At 33.6% G+C, this 17687-nt stretch overlaps 1 protein-coding gene across 1 annotated transcript; it reads left to right on the top strand.

Annotated features, from left to right (window-relative positions):
* Window positions 1–374: 374 nt before the first annotated feature.
* LOC142973899 (uncharacterized) lies at window positions 375–2659 on the top strand. Its single transcript, XM_076115932.1, has 3 exons — window positions 375–527; window positions 836–927; window positions 1260–2659. The coding sequence occupies exons 1-3, from the start codon at window positions 413–415 to the stop codon at window positions 1416–1418; spliced, it is 366 nt and encodes a 121-aa protein (XP_075972047.1). The 5' UTR covers window positions 375–412; the 3' UTR covers window positions 1419–2659.
* Window positions 2660–17687: the final 15028 nt, after the last annotated feature.

Raw genomic sequence — 17687 nt, 5'->3', positions numbered from 1 at the left:
ACTTTTTGGCCCGACCCAGGATTCGAACCCGAGACCTCAACACACACATCTTTGCCTCAAAACTTCCAGGATGTTATATGAAATATATAAATTATGCATAACTAACATGTAATATATATTGATGTAGGTTCTTTGAAGAATGGCAATGGTAGTAATGTCTGTACCACAAGATTTTTTATGGTGTTCTCGTAGTAAATATTGCAATTGAAATTTTTAGTTTAAACCGGTATCAATGTCAATGTATAAACCAATATGTGAACCAGTATCAATGGTATAAACCAATATGTTTTATAGCAAATTTTCACGGTCAAAGTAATTGTTTTGACGTCAAGCGTAAAATTCCTTTGTAAACATTCATAAAGAATTTTCTCTTCGTTATGAAACAACGTACTTCTTTGTTTTTACGAATATAATGTTCAAATGGACATTTTTGTATGTAGCGATAGCATTGGTTTTCTACTTGTACAACAAATATTTAGTGATTTCGACTAGAGGAAAGAAACATGAAGTGTTAGTTTTTGAGCACGGTAAGTTTAAAAAAAAAGGTTTATGCCATATTTGTGCCCTTTAAACTATAATTTTATGCACGTTTCTAAATGGCGACACTTTTATTGAAAAGACAGAGTTTATTAAATGCTGCTTACAAATATTTAAGAATATGTAAATTCTGAAAACAAGTACCAAGAGTTTCTTACTATTGATAAAACCGATAGTATAGTGAAAAGAGGAAAAAATCTCTTCGGATTCTCAACTTTTAAAGGTTTTGTACCTATAAAGTAATAGTATATATGCTTTATTAATACCGAAATATAATCCTCTTTTTTGTTTTATACAGGTGATAACTTAACGGGTGGACTTTTAGCATATACGTTTAAAGGAGAAGTGCCGTTATTTACGCCATTATTCGTTCATATAATTGATAAGGCTGTAAGTATTTGAACTTTTTTATATGGAAAGGTTTATTTATATATTTTCATTTGGAATACACTAAAAGTAAAATGCCTCCGTGGCGTTGTCGGTAGTGTATCCGACTGCTGAGCATGACGTCTCGAGGTTGATATTTTTGTCGAGCAGAGTGCTAATGCTTATCTAATTTACATAAACACTATTCTCAATAGTATTCCGTAGGTTGGTATATTATCATTCTATGTGGCAATAGTTACGCTCGGAATAATACTACTGCATGAAACTATAATAGACCTTTGCCTTTCTTCGGGTTTAACAGATTTGATATTATGTATGTATTTTTGTATTTTCAGGAAATCAAAGAGAAACGTGAGATAAAGTATGTAAGAGTTGAATACATCAGTCGATTATCCCCAGTTATAGTCAGTTTCGTTCCAGATTTATACATCGTACAATTTAAAATACAGTTTCCTTTTCTCGTTATTCCGTATACAATTTATGCTTTTAATTAAGATTAAAATATGTTTTGTTACTTTTTGACTATCCGTTTTTATTATGTATCTATTTGGTTAAGTGTATGTGTATAAGTTTAGAAATTATAAAAATACCTGTTTGGTTTGTAAATAAAATCAAAGGGGTTCATAAATTATTTGTTCATAAGTCTGTTTAAAGATAATGCAAGTGTGATATGTGTTTACAGAAATAAAACTATACCTACTAATTCTACCCTACCAATATTTTAGGTGCTAAAGTAACTATTTCACGCAAAAGCTATTGAATACATTTATCCAGGCACATATCGTTTATTATCCGAATTAACACTTTACACCCGCAAATCTTTCCACGCGGTAATTTTCGGGCAAGAGATAATCTAATAGTATAATTTCAAGAAATATTTCACTGTACAAAGAAAACCGTGGTGGAGTCTGTACGGTCAATATTACCTAACACTCGAGTGCTGTAGGTATCGGATAGAGGTGAAGTGCTGGATACACATTCAATGTTTGCTAATCTCAGTGTGCCGATCATCCGTCATATTTGATCTAGTGGAGCGGTCGTGATTTTTAGAGCCCCGTACTCTGATTGTGGATCTTTTATGAAATTTGTTTGCGACAAGCAAGCACATTATCAGTAGTACTGCAGAAACTTTGTAAGTTGATCTTTGCAAAATATTAGGTCGGGGAAAAAGTCTTTTCGCATTATAACATGTATGAACTCGTAATAAAATCTTTTCTCTACACAAAAAAGGTTAATATTTGGGTACCTCACGAGCTCACTGAAATAAACCTAATGAACCGTATACTCATTAGTGATTCTTGAAACCAAAGAGATTTTATTACAAGTTCATACATACTATCATGCGAAAAGACTTTTTCCCCGATCTAATATATTGTAATAAGTAATATCTTTGTTCCCTTCATACTATTAATCATTTAAATGGTTCCTTGTTCAATGGTTTAAGTTATAAACAAAACCGCTTTGAAAATGCTTAGAATCGTCTTTAAAATATTTTAAGTATTTAAAATAAAATATTTTTTTTTGATAAAACCCGAATAATGTTATGATGTGTTTATATAAGAGGAAATCTGATAGTTATACTTTTTAGATTTACTAAATTACTGGATAACATACTTGTAGGAAAATAATATTGCATCGCCATCACAGTACTTATTAAATAACATCGAATAAACATACGGAACTCTTGACCGATATAATAAACTCGTTTAGCCGATATATTTGTAACAGAGTAAGAAAGTACTCAGGTCAATTGATTACAGAAAATCAATGCGTGTATTGTATGACACAGTTATTGGTTCCTTTTCTTGTTACGTAATCGATGTGCGGCGGGGTATCACTTCTCTTTAATAAATGGCATTTTTTTGAGAATACGGATTTATTTAAACTTAGTAACAATTAAGTAAGATTTTTTGCGTATTTCGAATATTCTGTGACAAAGTAGTATTAGTAGTATTATTTTTCAGGTTATTATAGTAACGCTGTAGATGAGAAAGTCACTTTAAATTTTGCATTTGTTATGCCCAAACTGCTAAACCGATTTAGCTGAGAATAAACAGGTCGATAGACAATTCTGGGGGAAAAACGAGGTAGAGTACTTATTTGCGAACGTTCAGCCTAGTCATGGCCAAAATCTAGGTTTAAAATGAATGTCTGTTTAGAAAAAGTTATGTCTTTAAATCTAAGAGAGAACTTAAGTAATTCGATTCAGATATAAATATCATGTTGCGCGGGTCAGCTAGACCCGCGCAACTTCGCTTGCGCCTCATAAAAGAGAATGGGTCAAAGTTTTCCCCGTTTATGTAACATTTTTTACTGGTACTCTGCTCCTACTGGTCGTAGCGTGATGATATATAGCCTTCCTCGACAAATGGGCGATCTAACACAGAAAGAATATTTAAATATTTCAAATCGGACCTGTAGTTCCTGAGATTAGCGCGTTCAAACAAACAAACGAACGAACAAACAATCAAACTCTTCAGCTTTATAATATAAGTATAGATATCTAGTCGATCTATTATTGTAAATCAAGGTTTATGCCCTATTGTACGCACTGAGTATTATTTATGCAAGGTAATTGGACATCTAATTGAGCAGTAACAGGTAATTATGATGTAATAACATAATTTCTAACCATAGTTAGTTATAGTTTGAATAATAGGAGACAGTCAGTAGGTTCACTGTCATTCTTGAAAATATTTGCACAAAGACTTTTTAAGTAACTTAGACTTACTTAAAAAGTCTTTGTGCTATCCTCACAATTTTATATAAAGTTTTAAAAAAATTGTAACAGAAAGCTGTGTAGCAAGATATATATCACGTTAGAATGTCTAGGTTTTGGTGTTCCCGGTTGATTTCGTTATTTTTTTGTTTACGTGGGAACAAGTACAACATCATTGCCGGTATAAGTTGCTTCTGTTTTGCCGTTTTTTTTTTAATTAAAAGTATCTTGATAAATTGATAAAATATGAATTATTATAAATGGCCAAAGTTTTGTTATGAAAATCATAAATTTCAAAGAAGGAAGTTCTACTTCCAAACAATTTATACTTACTTTAAGAAAATATACTAACCAACCAAAAATATAAACTCCCAAAATACAAATTCACATACTCCGAAATCTTACTCAAGGCATAACTGTACCAGTTAATGCTTGCGGTGAATTTACTGAAAGTCGCTTAACGTTCTTAAGTCTTTGGCAAATTAAAGACCAACTTATATCCAAATGAAATGGCTTGAATAGGTGCAAGCACTATTAATGCTCAAAGTATTTTTGTATTAAGTTAAATAGTAAGCAGCGATGAAAGCCAGATGGAGTCTTAGAAAATATTTTCTCAAGAAACTTGGTGCTGACGGAATTTTTGCGGTTTTGAAGTGTAAGTAGTTTTTACTAGTACTGCAGATATATAGGGTTATATTAAAGAGAAGATGGGATATGCCGTAGGTATTCTTATCGTACTAATACAAAAATTGCGAAAGTTTGGATTGATGTTTGTTACTCAGACAGGTCAAACTTGGTACACAGTATTTTGTGTGTACCAAGATTTATCAAAATCCGTTCTCGATTTTTTTCAAACCTACTAAGCTATTGGTTAGTAGGTCATAAAAATCGAGAAATAACCGTTATAACGTAGGTAAAATTATATTTTATTATCTTATACATACCGTGTGTTGTTAGGGTTATAATATTATTTCCCTTGTTCTAATAATTGTAGGTTATAAATAACATTATAATTAAATTATTTGCATAACGATAAAGAACGTAATTTACGTTTTCAACTTACCAATAAAAGTGCATTTTTAATAAAACACTTAACTTTAGTCTAAGTTACGACCGACCTAAAGAAAACTTTATGTTTAGACATAAAGTTCTTAGCACAGTTATATGACAAACACGCAACATGATATAGAATAAAACTATATGAAGAATTGCGAATAAGCGTGATAGAGAGAGTATTGTCTCGTTATTTATAGAATAGTAAAAGAAAACTAAGTAGGATAAGATTCCGAAGATACACGCAAGTTTGAATAATTGCGATATCCAAGTTTAACCAAGAACCTAGTTCGCGAATATAAATTTACAAAGAATATGTAGTCAAATATTATAAAATATTTGTGCAATTTTGCAATTGCATCTTTTGTTGACATGTAAATTATGATACGATGAAACAATATAGGTTTTGGCTACGGAAACACAACATATAAAACAATTTATATGCCTATTATAAGAAGTTAGGTGCGTAAGATACTTATACTGGTGAATTTCCAAGAAAAAGTTGACGGTTTCTCATCACCCAAAGCAGCAATTTAGCGATGGTCACAACATAACAAAGTAACAGATAGTTAGTCCCATTTACTGCGGAGGACTTTCTTTTCTGAAAGCAAAAATACTTTATGCGTCCCAGTTGGTCGATACGGAATTCTTAGAAACTGAATTATCCACTGGGGAGAGAGGGTAAATAAAACCCACCCCAAAATAAATAGGGCTAACAACGTTCACGTAGGCAATCATTTCGTTAAGAAAGTACGAGTCAAGTTATTTCTCTTGGGTGTGAGCGAAGAGCGGGAAAGTTGCTCCACAAATCACTATTATGTCATAGAGTAGCCGACGAGAAGCCTTGCTTTACGGGTGCATAGTTCTACTTCTTACAAAACTTTATATTTATAAAAGTGTCGTGTATACACATTATTTATTCACAGTTTTTCCTTATTTCTGTGAAGAAAAAAGCCTGGGGGTTTTCCTCAATGATTCACAACGGGAAGTATCGGTCTATTGTTTCTCGCTAGCGGTAAATTAGGAGATTGGAAAAGAAAAATGACACTGTTTCGAGGGAATGTGCTGTGAAACTTTATATGTTTTTTGTTGCGTGTTCCTTTTTCGATACTGGAAATTTGTTAGCGAGACGTAAGTTCAAATTTACTTTGTGTTGTTCTTACTTAAGTATGTAAATGGGTTTCAATGTTAGGCTCTAGAGGTGTGTATGAAAGTTTAGTACCAAGGAGAGTTGATGAATTAGGTGAGGAGTATGACTTGGAAATTGGATTATACTTGTTGCGATCGCTGTTCAGTTACATATTTGAGTCACGGTGTGCCAGCCTGAAGACATGTAATTTTTTTCTCACTTCGGAACTTCCAAGATACGAGTGACAACTACTTTAATTTCATACTAGATTACTAAGTGAGTCTTAAACACGATGATGATGAATTTTAAGATTACGATACCTTATTTGTTGCTCGCGACGTCTCGATGAAAGTACATAGTAACATCAGCTGTGGCCACGGGCTCGTAGCCTTAAAATTCTCATCGCATTTAAAACCCATTAAGTAATTCAGTATTGTGTGTACAAACCGCGATGGATCGAAAACTTTGAACTTCCGTTTCTAAAAGAAAATCTTTCAAGACTCTCTTAAGCCCTATAGTATCTTGCAACAAAACAAGTAGAGTACTTAAGAGCGTAATATGCAATTTCCTCAAGTATTCAGTATCTTAAAGTAACTAGTTCAAAGTAATAATTGATCTAATAGCCGTACCTGCCGCTGGAGCAGGTTTAAGCCCAACTATAACTAATTACCCTTCCGACGCCTCTGCGAGACTACATTCCGGTTCGAGGATGGAGTTACGAAAGTAACGATACGCTATCTAGAAGAAGAACGTAAAAAACGTAAAATAATGTTAAAGAAAATGTACGTTACAAAATGTATACCAAGCTGCAAATAGTCTAATGTGGAATAGTCATTAATATCAACTCTTATAGTTATTTTCTAAAAAGCACTTAGTTGAAATATTACTATAAAAGATTAGGCTCACGCCAAGCAACAAACATAGTCCGGGTCGCTGTCATCGGATAAGGTGAAGAAGACTATATACTATTAACGATGCAGTGAAAATACTTTAAGAGAGAAGAGTGTCGCAAGCCTCTAGAGTCGGTATCAACGAGTATCTAGAATTTGACTTTTAAAATGTACTGCAAACAATAGTTCTCACGTTGCCCGCTAGAGGCGCTGGCAATAAACGTACTAACAAAATTTCTTAATAACAGGTTGTCGATAGCGGTAGAGCATCGCCCTACAGTGCCTCGATTCTCTTCTACTATCGACTACCGACAACCGAACTGTCATCGAGAAATTTTGTATGAAAATCTGATCAGCGCCTCTGACGGGTGTCGTAGGAATCATTTTGGCAGTACATTCTAAATGTCAAAATTCGATAGCTAGCCGGTTGTCGGTAGTCGATAGTGGTAGAGAATCGAGGTACAGTTTTGTCGATAGCAACGTAATAAATATAATTCTTTGAATAACATGTTTTTAGAGAATAGCAAACTATTCACTTCTCTTGAAAGCGAAGTCGTCATATGTTTCAACTATCCCACGTAACATTTGTCCCATAAAGCCCTATTATATTCAACATAGCACATCCTTCCCACACGCATCGCAGTCGCCAAGGCTCCCGGGTACGTCAGTTTCCTAAGTGACACAAATAGAGTGCCATCTCTGCATGCGGCAATATAAAACGTGCTCCAACACTTATTACTTTAGATATTGCCACAATGCACTATGATGTGGTTAGATTTTCATTCCAGTTTCTCGTGGATTTGAATCATATGAATAAATTTTGTTGTAGTAGGTCAAATTATGGTTATTGATTTCGGATTTTATTTGTTGTATTGACCGATTTATTGCTGCTAAGCCATCCGAAGTCAAAGCTTTAGGATTTTAGTCAGATCTACAATAATAATATACCTAATTACCAGTAAACCCGAATAAGCGCGGAGGACTCAAAAGTGGTTTAGGTAGAGTCACCCAATGTTGGGAAAGTAAAGGGGTAATTTTTAAATAATTGAAACATTACTAAGTGATAAAAGCTACTTATTATTATAATGTTGCACACATAATTTAGTGCAGGGAGTTCAGTTGTTCACTCTGGTTTGATTCTCAGGTGGGCTATCACGTATCTCAGTTGGCAGCCATTTGAAAGCCACTATGCTATCCATTGTTTTCTCCCTTAGATTATAGTGATTAGTACGTTACGTCAAAGCAGCAATGTACTGAATAGTGACCATAGATTTGACGTATACTAGCTGTCAACTGAGATACGTGATAAGCCCGCTGATCGGGATAAAAAAAGTTATCCCTAAGTTTTCGGTCAAGCAACTCAACTGCAAGTATGGGGAATATTAAGGTCATCGATCTCCGTGCTATGGCTTTTTGATGTGCCTTAAACTCCCTTGTTCTTCAAACCACTACGACCGAAAAACATAACAGACCGTCTCAGCTGTCATTTGAGTACATAGATACCATAAAACTGGACTAAAGGGATAGGGTTATTTGATGATGAGCATCGTTACTTTAATGTGTGCCCTACTACTTCATAATTCACCACATCTTAATGCGGGGGAGGCTGTTAATTTGTTATGGGAAGTATTAAAGTAATGGCAATACAATATTACTTTATAATGTTGTAGATGGAAAAGAGATGGGATATGAATTTACTTTTAAAACGTTTGATATATTTAACAACATTGAATGCGCTTCCCAATTGATAGATTTAATGAATAGTTTTACAGCTTATGAATAAGTGTCAGATATCCTACCCGCTGGATAAAGGGACAGTAAACGTATGAAAATGGTTGTCAAAATTCCATCTGATAAGTTATCTGAAATTGTATAATTCGAAAATAACTTATCTTAAGACAAAACATATTTTGTATATAACGTTTCCAAAAGCAAAAAAGACAAATAGCTTAAAAAATATGCCCATATTTTTACTACTCCTCGTAACAATTATGACTTGCAGGTTATAAACATAAAAAAATAACTAAAAACATAGCACACGAAGTCTGTTGTGTATTGTATTGTTTCACAAAGTAATGAAATGTGACGCCACATAATTTGTTGTTTACGTGTTGATGGATTGGAGACATATAATGTTATTTTTTCTACTTATTACCGTATATTTTGTTCGGGTGAGTCTGTTCTTTACAGCAGACCATTGTTTTCCGTTGGTTATATTAGTAAATTAGGAAGATTAATTTATGTCGCTCAACAATAGAATATGAATTAGAAAATTATATATAAGCTAATTTGGAATTTTCTACAAGACAAATGTTTGTTTATAAGTCTGCCTGTCGCAATTGAACGTCTGACTCGATTTAGGCATACCCTGTGCTAACAAAACCTACTTTGTCATAAAGAATATACCACGCGTGCAAAACAGGAGCAAAATCTAGTGCTAAAATATATTTCTATCTCAGAATATTCTAAGAAAACCACCTCACAAATCTGTTTGTGGCTGTCTATCTCACACTCAGTTTAACTAAACTATAGTTTAATCATAACACGATACACAATAAGTCAACTACTTAGTAGAGAGCCTTCTATGCAAGTTATACGACAAGTTCAAACTTTCGAACATCAGTACAACTATTTCATTTGGGAAATAGGTACTCAGATCTACTAAAATACGACTGTCATTTTCAAAGATCTCACATCATTAACAGTAGTTGGAAGATCGAAAGTTTGACAACCAGTCTTACCGAGGGGTATCGTATTATCCTGGTTGTCGAGGTCCGAAAAAATATGGTAGGTCCATGTAAAATACTGATACTCAGCTGCATATTGTGCGACTGTAAGCCGACTCCAACATAGTTGAAAGAAAGGCATGCTACACAGAGATCTAAGAATAATAATGTAGATAAATTTAACTTACTAAGACTCTCTACTAAGTTGTTAGACTATACGTATCTTCGACTTCCAACGACTTTGATACTTGAAAGTTATTTCTTGATAATTGGTGTGAGTTATTGTATGAAACTACAAAGTGTATACACGACTCGAACAGTCTTGAGCTAAATTAATTATACTTCAAAGTAAACTTGAATGAGGATTGTATTTATAGGTACTTACTTGAATATCTGGTAATGTGGTGGATATGTCTAACTTAGTGTTATTGAATTAGGTTAGGATGGAAGGGTTATTTTGATCCTGGATTATGTAATTATATTATGTGTTAGTAGTTCTGAATTACACCTCTGTTTGTATATCTGTTTGTGAGAATGTATGTATGTATGGATGTTTGTTACTCTTTCACGCAAATATTACTCAACCAATTACGATGAAATTTGGTATATATATAGCTGTAGACCCAGAATAACACATAGGATTTTTATCCCCGAGTTCCCGAGGGATCGGGATGTTCAAGTGAAGGGTTTACACGCGTGCGAAGTCGCGGGCGACCTCTAGTAATACATAGTTTAGTTATATTCACTAATTGTGTAGTTGTCACCATTTATATACGTTAAAATGATTGTCTCTGTCGCGGCGGTCGTTTTAGGTTCTCATTTGAACCAGTAAGTTGTGGACCATTGTTGTTAGAACATCTCTGTGTTAATCATATACTAATTTCCAAAACTAGAACAAAACCCAGGACATAAACTTCATGCATGCATGGTAGAATACGTCAAATTGTAATATAGAGGCTGTACGCTTTCAGAACACCAACGTCAATCCTTAACCAAAGGATTGAACTATAACTTCTTGCTAAAAATAATCTTAATCAAACGTGAAAAACATTCAGATAACAAAAATAAATCTACTTCAAAAAGAAAACAAAACAACTCTTTATTTCTATTATAAACCCAATAGAGTAGGATTTATTTAGTTACGTAACCACAAGGACGTCTTACTTCTGAGACAACCGTTCCTGAAACAGTATTAGGAAGCTTAGATACAAGAGTATGTTTCGATATACATGTATGGGTTATATGTGTTTGTTTTATTTGATACGTTTGTTCGAAGCGATCGACGTTTAATGGAGTAAAATATTTTTTTTTGTGCGTATAAATGTCCTTCTAGCTGATATTTGACTACGGCGGCCAGTTTCGTTGAAACCAGCTAACTGTGCAAGATTCTGGTTAAAGTACCCATGCTAAAGTGTTTGCAAGTTACACAGTTACTCTCATATGAGATTCATGGAATTGAGAATTAGTGTCCGTTTTCCGTCACAAGGATAGTTTAAACAAACTGACACTAATCATTTGTATATATTTTATTTCAGTCTATCTGAAGGAAATACTCATAGCCTAGCAACCGTTGATCTATTTTTATATGTTTACACTATAAAACTTAAAAAAATAGTATAACCCACACTCGATGTAATTGTTGCATTTCATTTAGATTGGTTTAACTGTAATATCGATGAAGCGCAAAACAAACTAATTAATCTTTATTACTATAAATCTTAAGACAAGATGATTAACATATTTTTCGCAAATACTTTACAAATATCATTTAAAATCAAATTAAAGTGACTTTGACAAACATTTAGAAATTTAAATGAATCAAACTTTACAGACATTCAGATTGAACTAATATCAGTTCGTCTCTAAATTATGTTAATCTGGGGGCACGGAAGTGCCCCCGCAAGTCGAGCAAAAAAAAGCGGCACGGCCGTACCATCCTTTTCTCGAAGCAATTCGGGCTATTTTCGACCCCCCTATAATGTCGTTGTGGATAAAACAAGAAGCCTGAATTTTCAGCTACTAATTATTCATTGTATAAACACGGTATATTTAAAATTTCAGTCAATTTGAACCAGTAGTTTAAAAATGACAACTTGTTAAAATTTTGAATTTTGTCACTCACTGATTCACTGACTCACTGACTCACTGACTCACCGATCATCAAAAGTATAAGGTACTTCTAGCAGACTTAGAAGCTTAAAATTTAGAATACAAATAGGCTTAAGTGTCTTAATCATGGGAAAAATTCAATATTTTCTAATTTCGGTCCAGTTTTCTAAATACACTAACTGCAACATTAACTTTGTAATCCCATATAAATGTATAAGATTACAAGATTACATTTGCAGTTAAGAATCATTATTACTGTAGAAAATAATAAATAATAGGTGTAGATAGGTACATACCATATGAGGCATAACGGGAGGGGATATAAGGTGGGTAAGGGTGCTTAGCCCATGAAACTGAAAAACATTCCCATAGGAAAATATGTTGAATTATAAGAAAAAACGTCTTTCCATACAAATTGGACTTATGTTCGTTCTACAAAAAGAAGTGAGATGCCACCAAAAACATTCTGTAAAACCTCAAGTCTCGCAGCTCAGTCTTTCTGGCGTAAAAAGTGGTGAGATCTATATAATACCAAGTCGATTAATCTATTTCGTCTCTACTTAAAGGACCATCTGTCTTAAGTTATTACATAAGTTATTATCATGCCAATATTAAAAATATTTTAGGTTTAAAACAAAAAGATCGACTTGGTCATCGCATGAAAACACAAATTCGCCATTAAAATTTCAGGAGCATTAACTTCTCGTCGTGCTGTGTAGTGTAATACATACAAATCATGCGATGGCCAGGTCAGTCTATTTGTTTTAAACGTAAAATATTTTTAATATTGGCATGATAATAACTTAAGACAGAAGGTCCTTTAAGTAGAGACGAAATAGATTAATCGACTTGGTATTATATAGATCTCACCACTTTTTACGCCAGAAAGACTGAGCTGCGAGACTTGAGGTTTTACAGAATGTTTTTGGTGGCATTTATTATTCTAATTAAAGTAAAATTCACAAACAAAGTCTTTTAAGAAAAGCTAGATTTATTAACCAAATCGTTACATAGAATTAACACAAAAATTAATAGCTGTCTCACGACGATCCATGACTATCATAAACGATTATACTTACGAAATTACTTAAGTTAAAAAATCGTGCTTAAACAGGACTCCAGACTAGGCAAGAAATGTATATTAAAATCGGTTAGGGTCCGTTTGACCACTTATGGATAGGTAGGATACTTATTTAGGCGAAAACTGACAGAATTTTTCACAAATTTAGTCTCGTCATCCGTCAGACAGGCTATCCAGAGGCCGTGAAACTATTCGTAAATATTTTAGATCAATATGCCGCCTGGCATTTTGAGGTAAAACGCGTGCTCTTCTTAATTTTTGTAATCTATTATAAAGTAAACATGCAACGCGGAAGTTTAAAAGTTATAATACCGCCTATACGATCTATAATCCAGTAAACGTAAGAATTACCCTTAAATCACACCGAACAAAGGCGCAACTACCAACAAATTCGAATTCCCATCTACATATACTATCTACAAACTTGTTGGACTTACCAAAGACGTGGCAGAGTTGGAAGCCACAAATTGCTGGGAACTTACCTCTACGGTGACTGACAGCAACTTTGTGTCGTTTACTTAAGACTTTAATGAATACCTACAGGTTCTTACGATCGTTTATGGTGATGGCAGTTACGTGTTCCGATTTTCATGTTGTTATATTGTGTGGAAACTGAGTTATACGACTTTGGTGCTGTTTGGTGAATGTGGTAAGGTTTGGTACGGAACTTAGAATACGTGTCAATGTTTTAAATATTACACGAACTAGATAGATCAAAATTTATTTAAATTAAAACTTAACGCAAACGCGACATTACTGGATAGTATAAGATAGTAGTAAAGCGTTTGCATCGATTGAAAGTTACATACATTAGGTTTTTATTCTGTGATGACGTAACATAAAACAAATTGGCTCTATCGATACTATTGCAGTATAATCTCTTGCTTTCTAGCACCTGTTTGTAGTTAAGTGCATAAAATACACCTAAGAGACAAATTCTATGAAGAAATACATAGAAGAACACATGATTTTTCTTTACCTTATCTTCATGGACAAAGAGTACATATGAGGAGTACACACATATAAGACTAACACGCCCTTCTTGGACTTTCTAGAAGTATCACTTTTATTGCTATCAGTCTTTACCATCACCGCTCAAAAATTAATCCAAAATATTTATTCCTAAACATCAAATAAATAATTAACCGCAAGCGAAGCCGTTAAGCTCCTAAAACCGTTTCCGTAACTTCATTAAAAGGCTTAAAACTTTTGTAGCATACGAGATTAGATAAGTAAGGCCTTTGATACGCTGTTCCTTACATAGTTTAGTTCGTTTATCTACAGTAAATATTCGTGAAATCCTTAGGAAATCCTCTTTTAGAACTTTTAATCAAAGTTGAAGGGTCTTCTTAATTAAATATTTTGTGTGAACTTGATCTTGATTAAGTTATAATGAATTGATTTTGACGTTGAAGGTGACCTTTTTGATTTTTTTTATTAAATGTCGTGCTTTGATGTTGGTCACTTTAAAAAGAACCAAATCAATTTGATTATTTAAATAACTTGTATTAAATTTTGAGCATCAAAAGCTAATTTGCCAAGTTGTAATATCTTATTATTGGAATCAAATACATAGTTTCTCTGTCGTACGCACGATAAAAATATCCAGCTATATGAAAATTACATCACTTATTTTGGTTTATTTGGGAACAAAGCCTAGGACCTCGTAGACAAAAGATGTTTACTAAAACAAGTTCTAAAACTTCTCTCATACTTTCACTTCTACAACACGAATAATCGAACAACTTTCTCAAAACCTACACATTATGTACTTTGAAATCAATTTCTCTTGAACATATATCCTAAGGGTTGTTCACCCTTAATACGAGGGTTGTTTGGAACTTGTGGCAGTCCAAAGAGATGTGAACAAACATCAAGTTGAACTGTCATGCGGGTTTGTGTATGTATTTCATTAATTACTATTGTGCATCCGACGCTTAAAGGGTATAAAACGGGCGGTGTGACCACGAACTTTGGTAGTTTTAATTAGTAAATAAGTGAAGGAATTCGTTTTGAAAAGTATTGTAGAACAAGTTCATTATTCTTTAATGATAAATGTACTGCTTTAATTGCAACAAATAGATGATATACCACTCTATAAGATACAGTTTTTGTAATTATACAATTAAAAAATGCGTATACATCATTTGAAAGAAACTTTTGTTACACTAATTGTCTAACGCTCGCAAGTCCAAATCAAGATATACTAATAGAACTGAGTATAGAAAACGTACTAAGTGTTTTATTACTATGATTGAGATGCAAAAAATATTTTGACTAAATAACGATTTGATTATGTGTAAAGTAACGCGTGCTGTCTGTCTCCTAATTATCAATGGGAACAAAAAGAGCCAACAATAAGATATTAAAATAAATAAATTCCCCCACATGCTTCTATTGTCCTACCTCTACGAATCCTAGCAAAATGTAGTGAAATTTTGAAATAAATATACCTATATAAAGAATAGAAACTGTTGGATTTACATCTTAGATCGCTGAGTGGCGTTACGACGCCAATTTCTGTTGTCATTCGCTATGCAAGACGATGTGCCGGTTACAGCGGAGTGAGAAGTTATGGAAGAGACTTCATTGAGCTGATTGTTTTATTTGGGGCTTTAGATACTAGTGCAACGAAAGGCTTATGTTTTTTATAGTAGTTGACTATTCGTCCTTGTTTGCAGTGTCTTATTGATGGGATTAAAATTACATGTGGACGTGGGAGCTTATTTAGCACACTCACCGTTAACGTCTTAAATCTGATGCATTTAAATATAGCTTAAATTGGTTTAAGCACGGATGTATTTAAAATACAATGGAGTACTCACTGATGTAGAGGTATATAAAAGAGAAGAAAAGGTTTATCTTATTGCTTTTTCTCCTAATATAAAGACTTGGACTTGTATTTTAATCGATTAGACAAGAATGCTTCAAAATCGACAGGTTTATGTGACTTTATCACCGAACAATCAAGACAATATTCCTTTAACGTCTTATCCAGTAACCTACTCACCAAAGATCATAAGATTGGCTGATTTAATATGCATCCAAGGTGTCCAAGAGGTTCAACGTTTTAAATTGACTCGCGGTACTGAATACCAACCGCACTTTAATTACATTGTTCTCAGCGTTATACAACTAAGAAATTACTTAAGTGACTTTTATTTTAAGCTCAAACTCGAGTACTGGAGCATAGAAACGCTTTTCGCTAAACGCTAAAAGGCTTTGTTGTCAAATTAAGGAGGTTACCGCGAAGTTCTATTTAGTCATCGTATAATTTTAGTTAAGAAGAAAGTACTATAAGTTTTATATAATTTTGTAAAAAAGCTACTTACTTTAGACTAATGACATTCTAAAAATATAAGCCATTAGACTGGCTTCGATCATTTGCAAATATTTGCAGCTTCAAATAAAACCGTCGCTATACGATCAATGTATTTCTTATCTGTCAATTATTTTATGAGTCGGTCCATATCTGTTTGTCAGTTCTTAAATGTCTGACCATAGGAATAAGAGTTTTATTGTTTTCTAGTGAATTTAAATCGGTGGATTGTAAATTGACGATAGAGTTATTTAAAAAGAACCAATGTTTCAGCTTTATTTCTTCTTTAGCTTTATGAAGAAGACCATCACACGAAGGAGAGTGTATAAATCATACTAAAATCTGGCACAGAATAGCTTAGTAATATATAAAAATGTGGCTTGCGTTATCCAGAACGGACAAAACGGAGATTCTCTTGAGATTTTACTTGAAATATTGCAATTGTTTGTTCTTCGATGTGCTGATGCTTCTAAGTGAAATAGTATTGAAATATTGTACTTAGCATAATGTATTTATTGTTCAATATATTAAAAGAGGAGTTTGTTTTTGTAAGTTCTGTTAAGTAATTATTTTATGTGACTATCATCACGTTACTGTCACGGTAGAAATTGTAATGACAAACATTTCATATTATTTCCTAAGATTATTGATAGTTGAAACATAGCTGGATAGATCGGCTAACAATCTTATAGTTCCAAAAAAAGAAAAATGATCTGAGGTCCTGAACCGTATTTTTTTACCAGCCATAGTCGTACTTCCCCTCTCTAACTAGTAAAAGGTAAGCAATAAACTCAACATACAACCTTCATTAAATTCGATTTCAACCAAATAATCCTTTAAAATCAACAACAAAACACAAAACAGAAGCAAAACAAGCCATAATTCGCAACCCAAAGAAACTTTACATCTAGGCTTAGTAAATTTACTTAACTCAAAAGTTTGTGCGTAATCCTTACATGTACGATTGTTACACATTATCAGCTCAGTCGTGTCACGCCAGATGACTCGACAGTTACAATATAAGCAAAACATAGAACCGCACTCACTGTCTACTTGTAGGTGAAGGGATTTATTGTGGAAGTGATCGTTAATTATTTGTTTGGAGAATTGTCGGTCGGAAATGTAAGAAAACTATTTATGTCTTTACATTAAAGCCGCCCGGGATTTTAAAAAAGACTAAATGTGGAAGTTAGATAATTAATAAAGAACCTAATCTCTTGACTTGACTCCTTACGCACAGTTTTACTGACTTTTTTCAACTATAATTTATTTGCTGAATCTCGAAGAAGTAAACAATACAAAATGTATTTACAAGGCAAAATACATAGCTCGACAATTTCAAATAACGTATCCTTTAATTTCACTGTCACATACGAAGTTCATTCGATTTTCGCACTTAAAATATTAAATTTTTCCCCCAAATAAAAGACTACTTCTAATTAGTAATTTTTGTTATGAACCACAAACCACTCGCAAATTTATCTCTCGCGAGAACTATCTAGTATCACCAGAATCGTTTCCCCGCCGTACGTGTTACCCAGGGACGCAAGGAGCCCGGACATAAATTCCGGGACGCAAACTGAAGCCAGCTGTTTCGCTGTTTTGGGGAAATAAATACGGATTAGAGGCGCCACGGTAAAGCGGAGTACACACCGAACGTTGAATTATTGATCGCACCGGCTTTACTGCGACTTGTGAGTGTGTCCGTTTGTTCGCCGTCTTGAGTAATACGTTGTG

Source organism: Anticarsia gemmatalis, chromosome 6, assembly GCF_050436995.1.
Source record: "Anticarsia gemmatalis isolate Benzon Research Colony breed Stoneville strain chromosome 6, ilAntGemm2 primary, whole genome shotgun sequence".
Taxonomy (NCBI): domain Eukaryota; kingdom Metazoa; phylum Arthropoda; class Insecta; order Lepidoptera; family Erebidae; genus Anticarsia; species Anticarsia gemmatalis.
Note: the sequence above shows the minus strand (reverse complement) of the source record. Positions and strands in the feature narration are given on the sequence as shown.

What these genes read in the sequence shown, in the direction of transcription:
- LOC142973899 (XM_076115932.1), top strand. Translation starts at nt 413, where the DNA reads ATGTTCAAATGGACATTTTTGTATGTAGCGATAGCATTGGTTTTCTAC. An exon ending in AGTGTTAGTTTTTGAGCACG is followed by an intron (nt 528 to 835) that starts GTAAGTTTAAAA and finishes TGTTTTATACAG; the next exon opens with GTGATAACTTAACGGGTGGA. An exon ending in TTCATATAATTGATAAGGCT is followed by an intron (nt 928 to 1,259) that starts GTAAGTATTTGA and finishes TTGTATTTTCAG; the next exon opens with GAAATCAAAGAGAAACGTGA.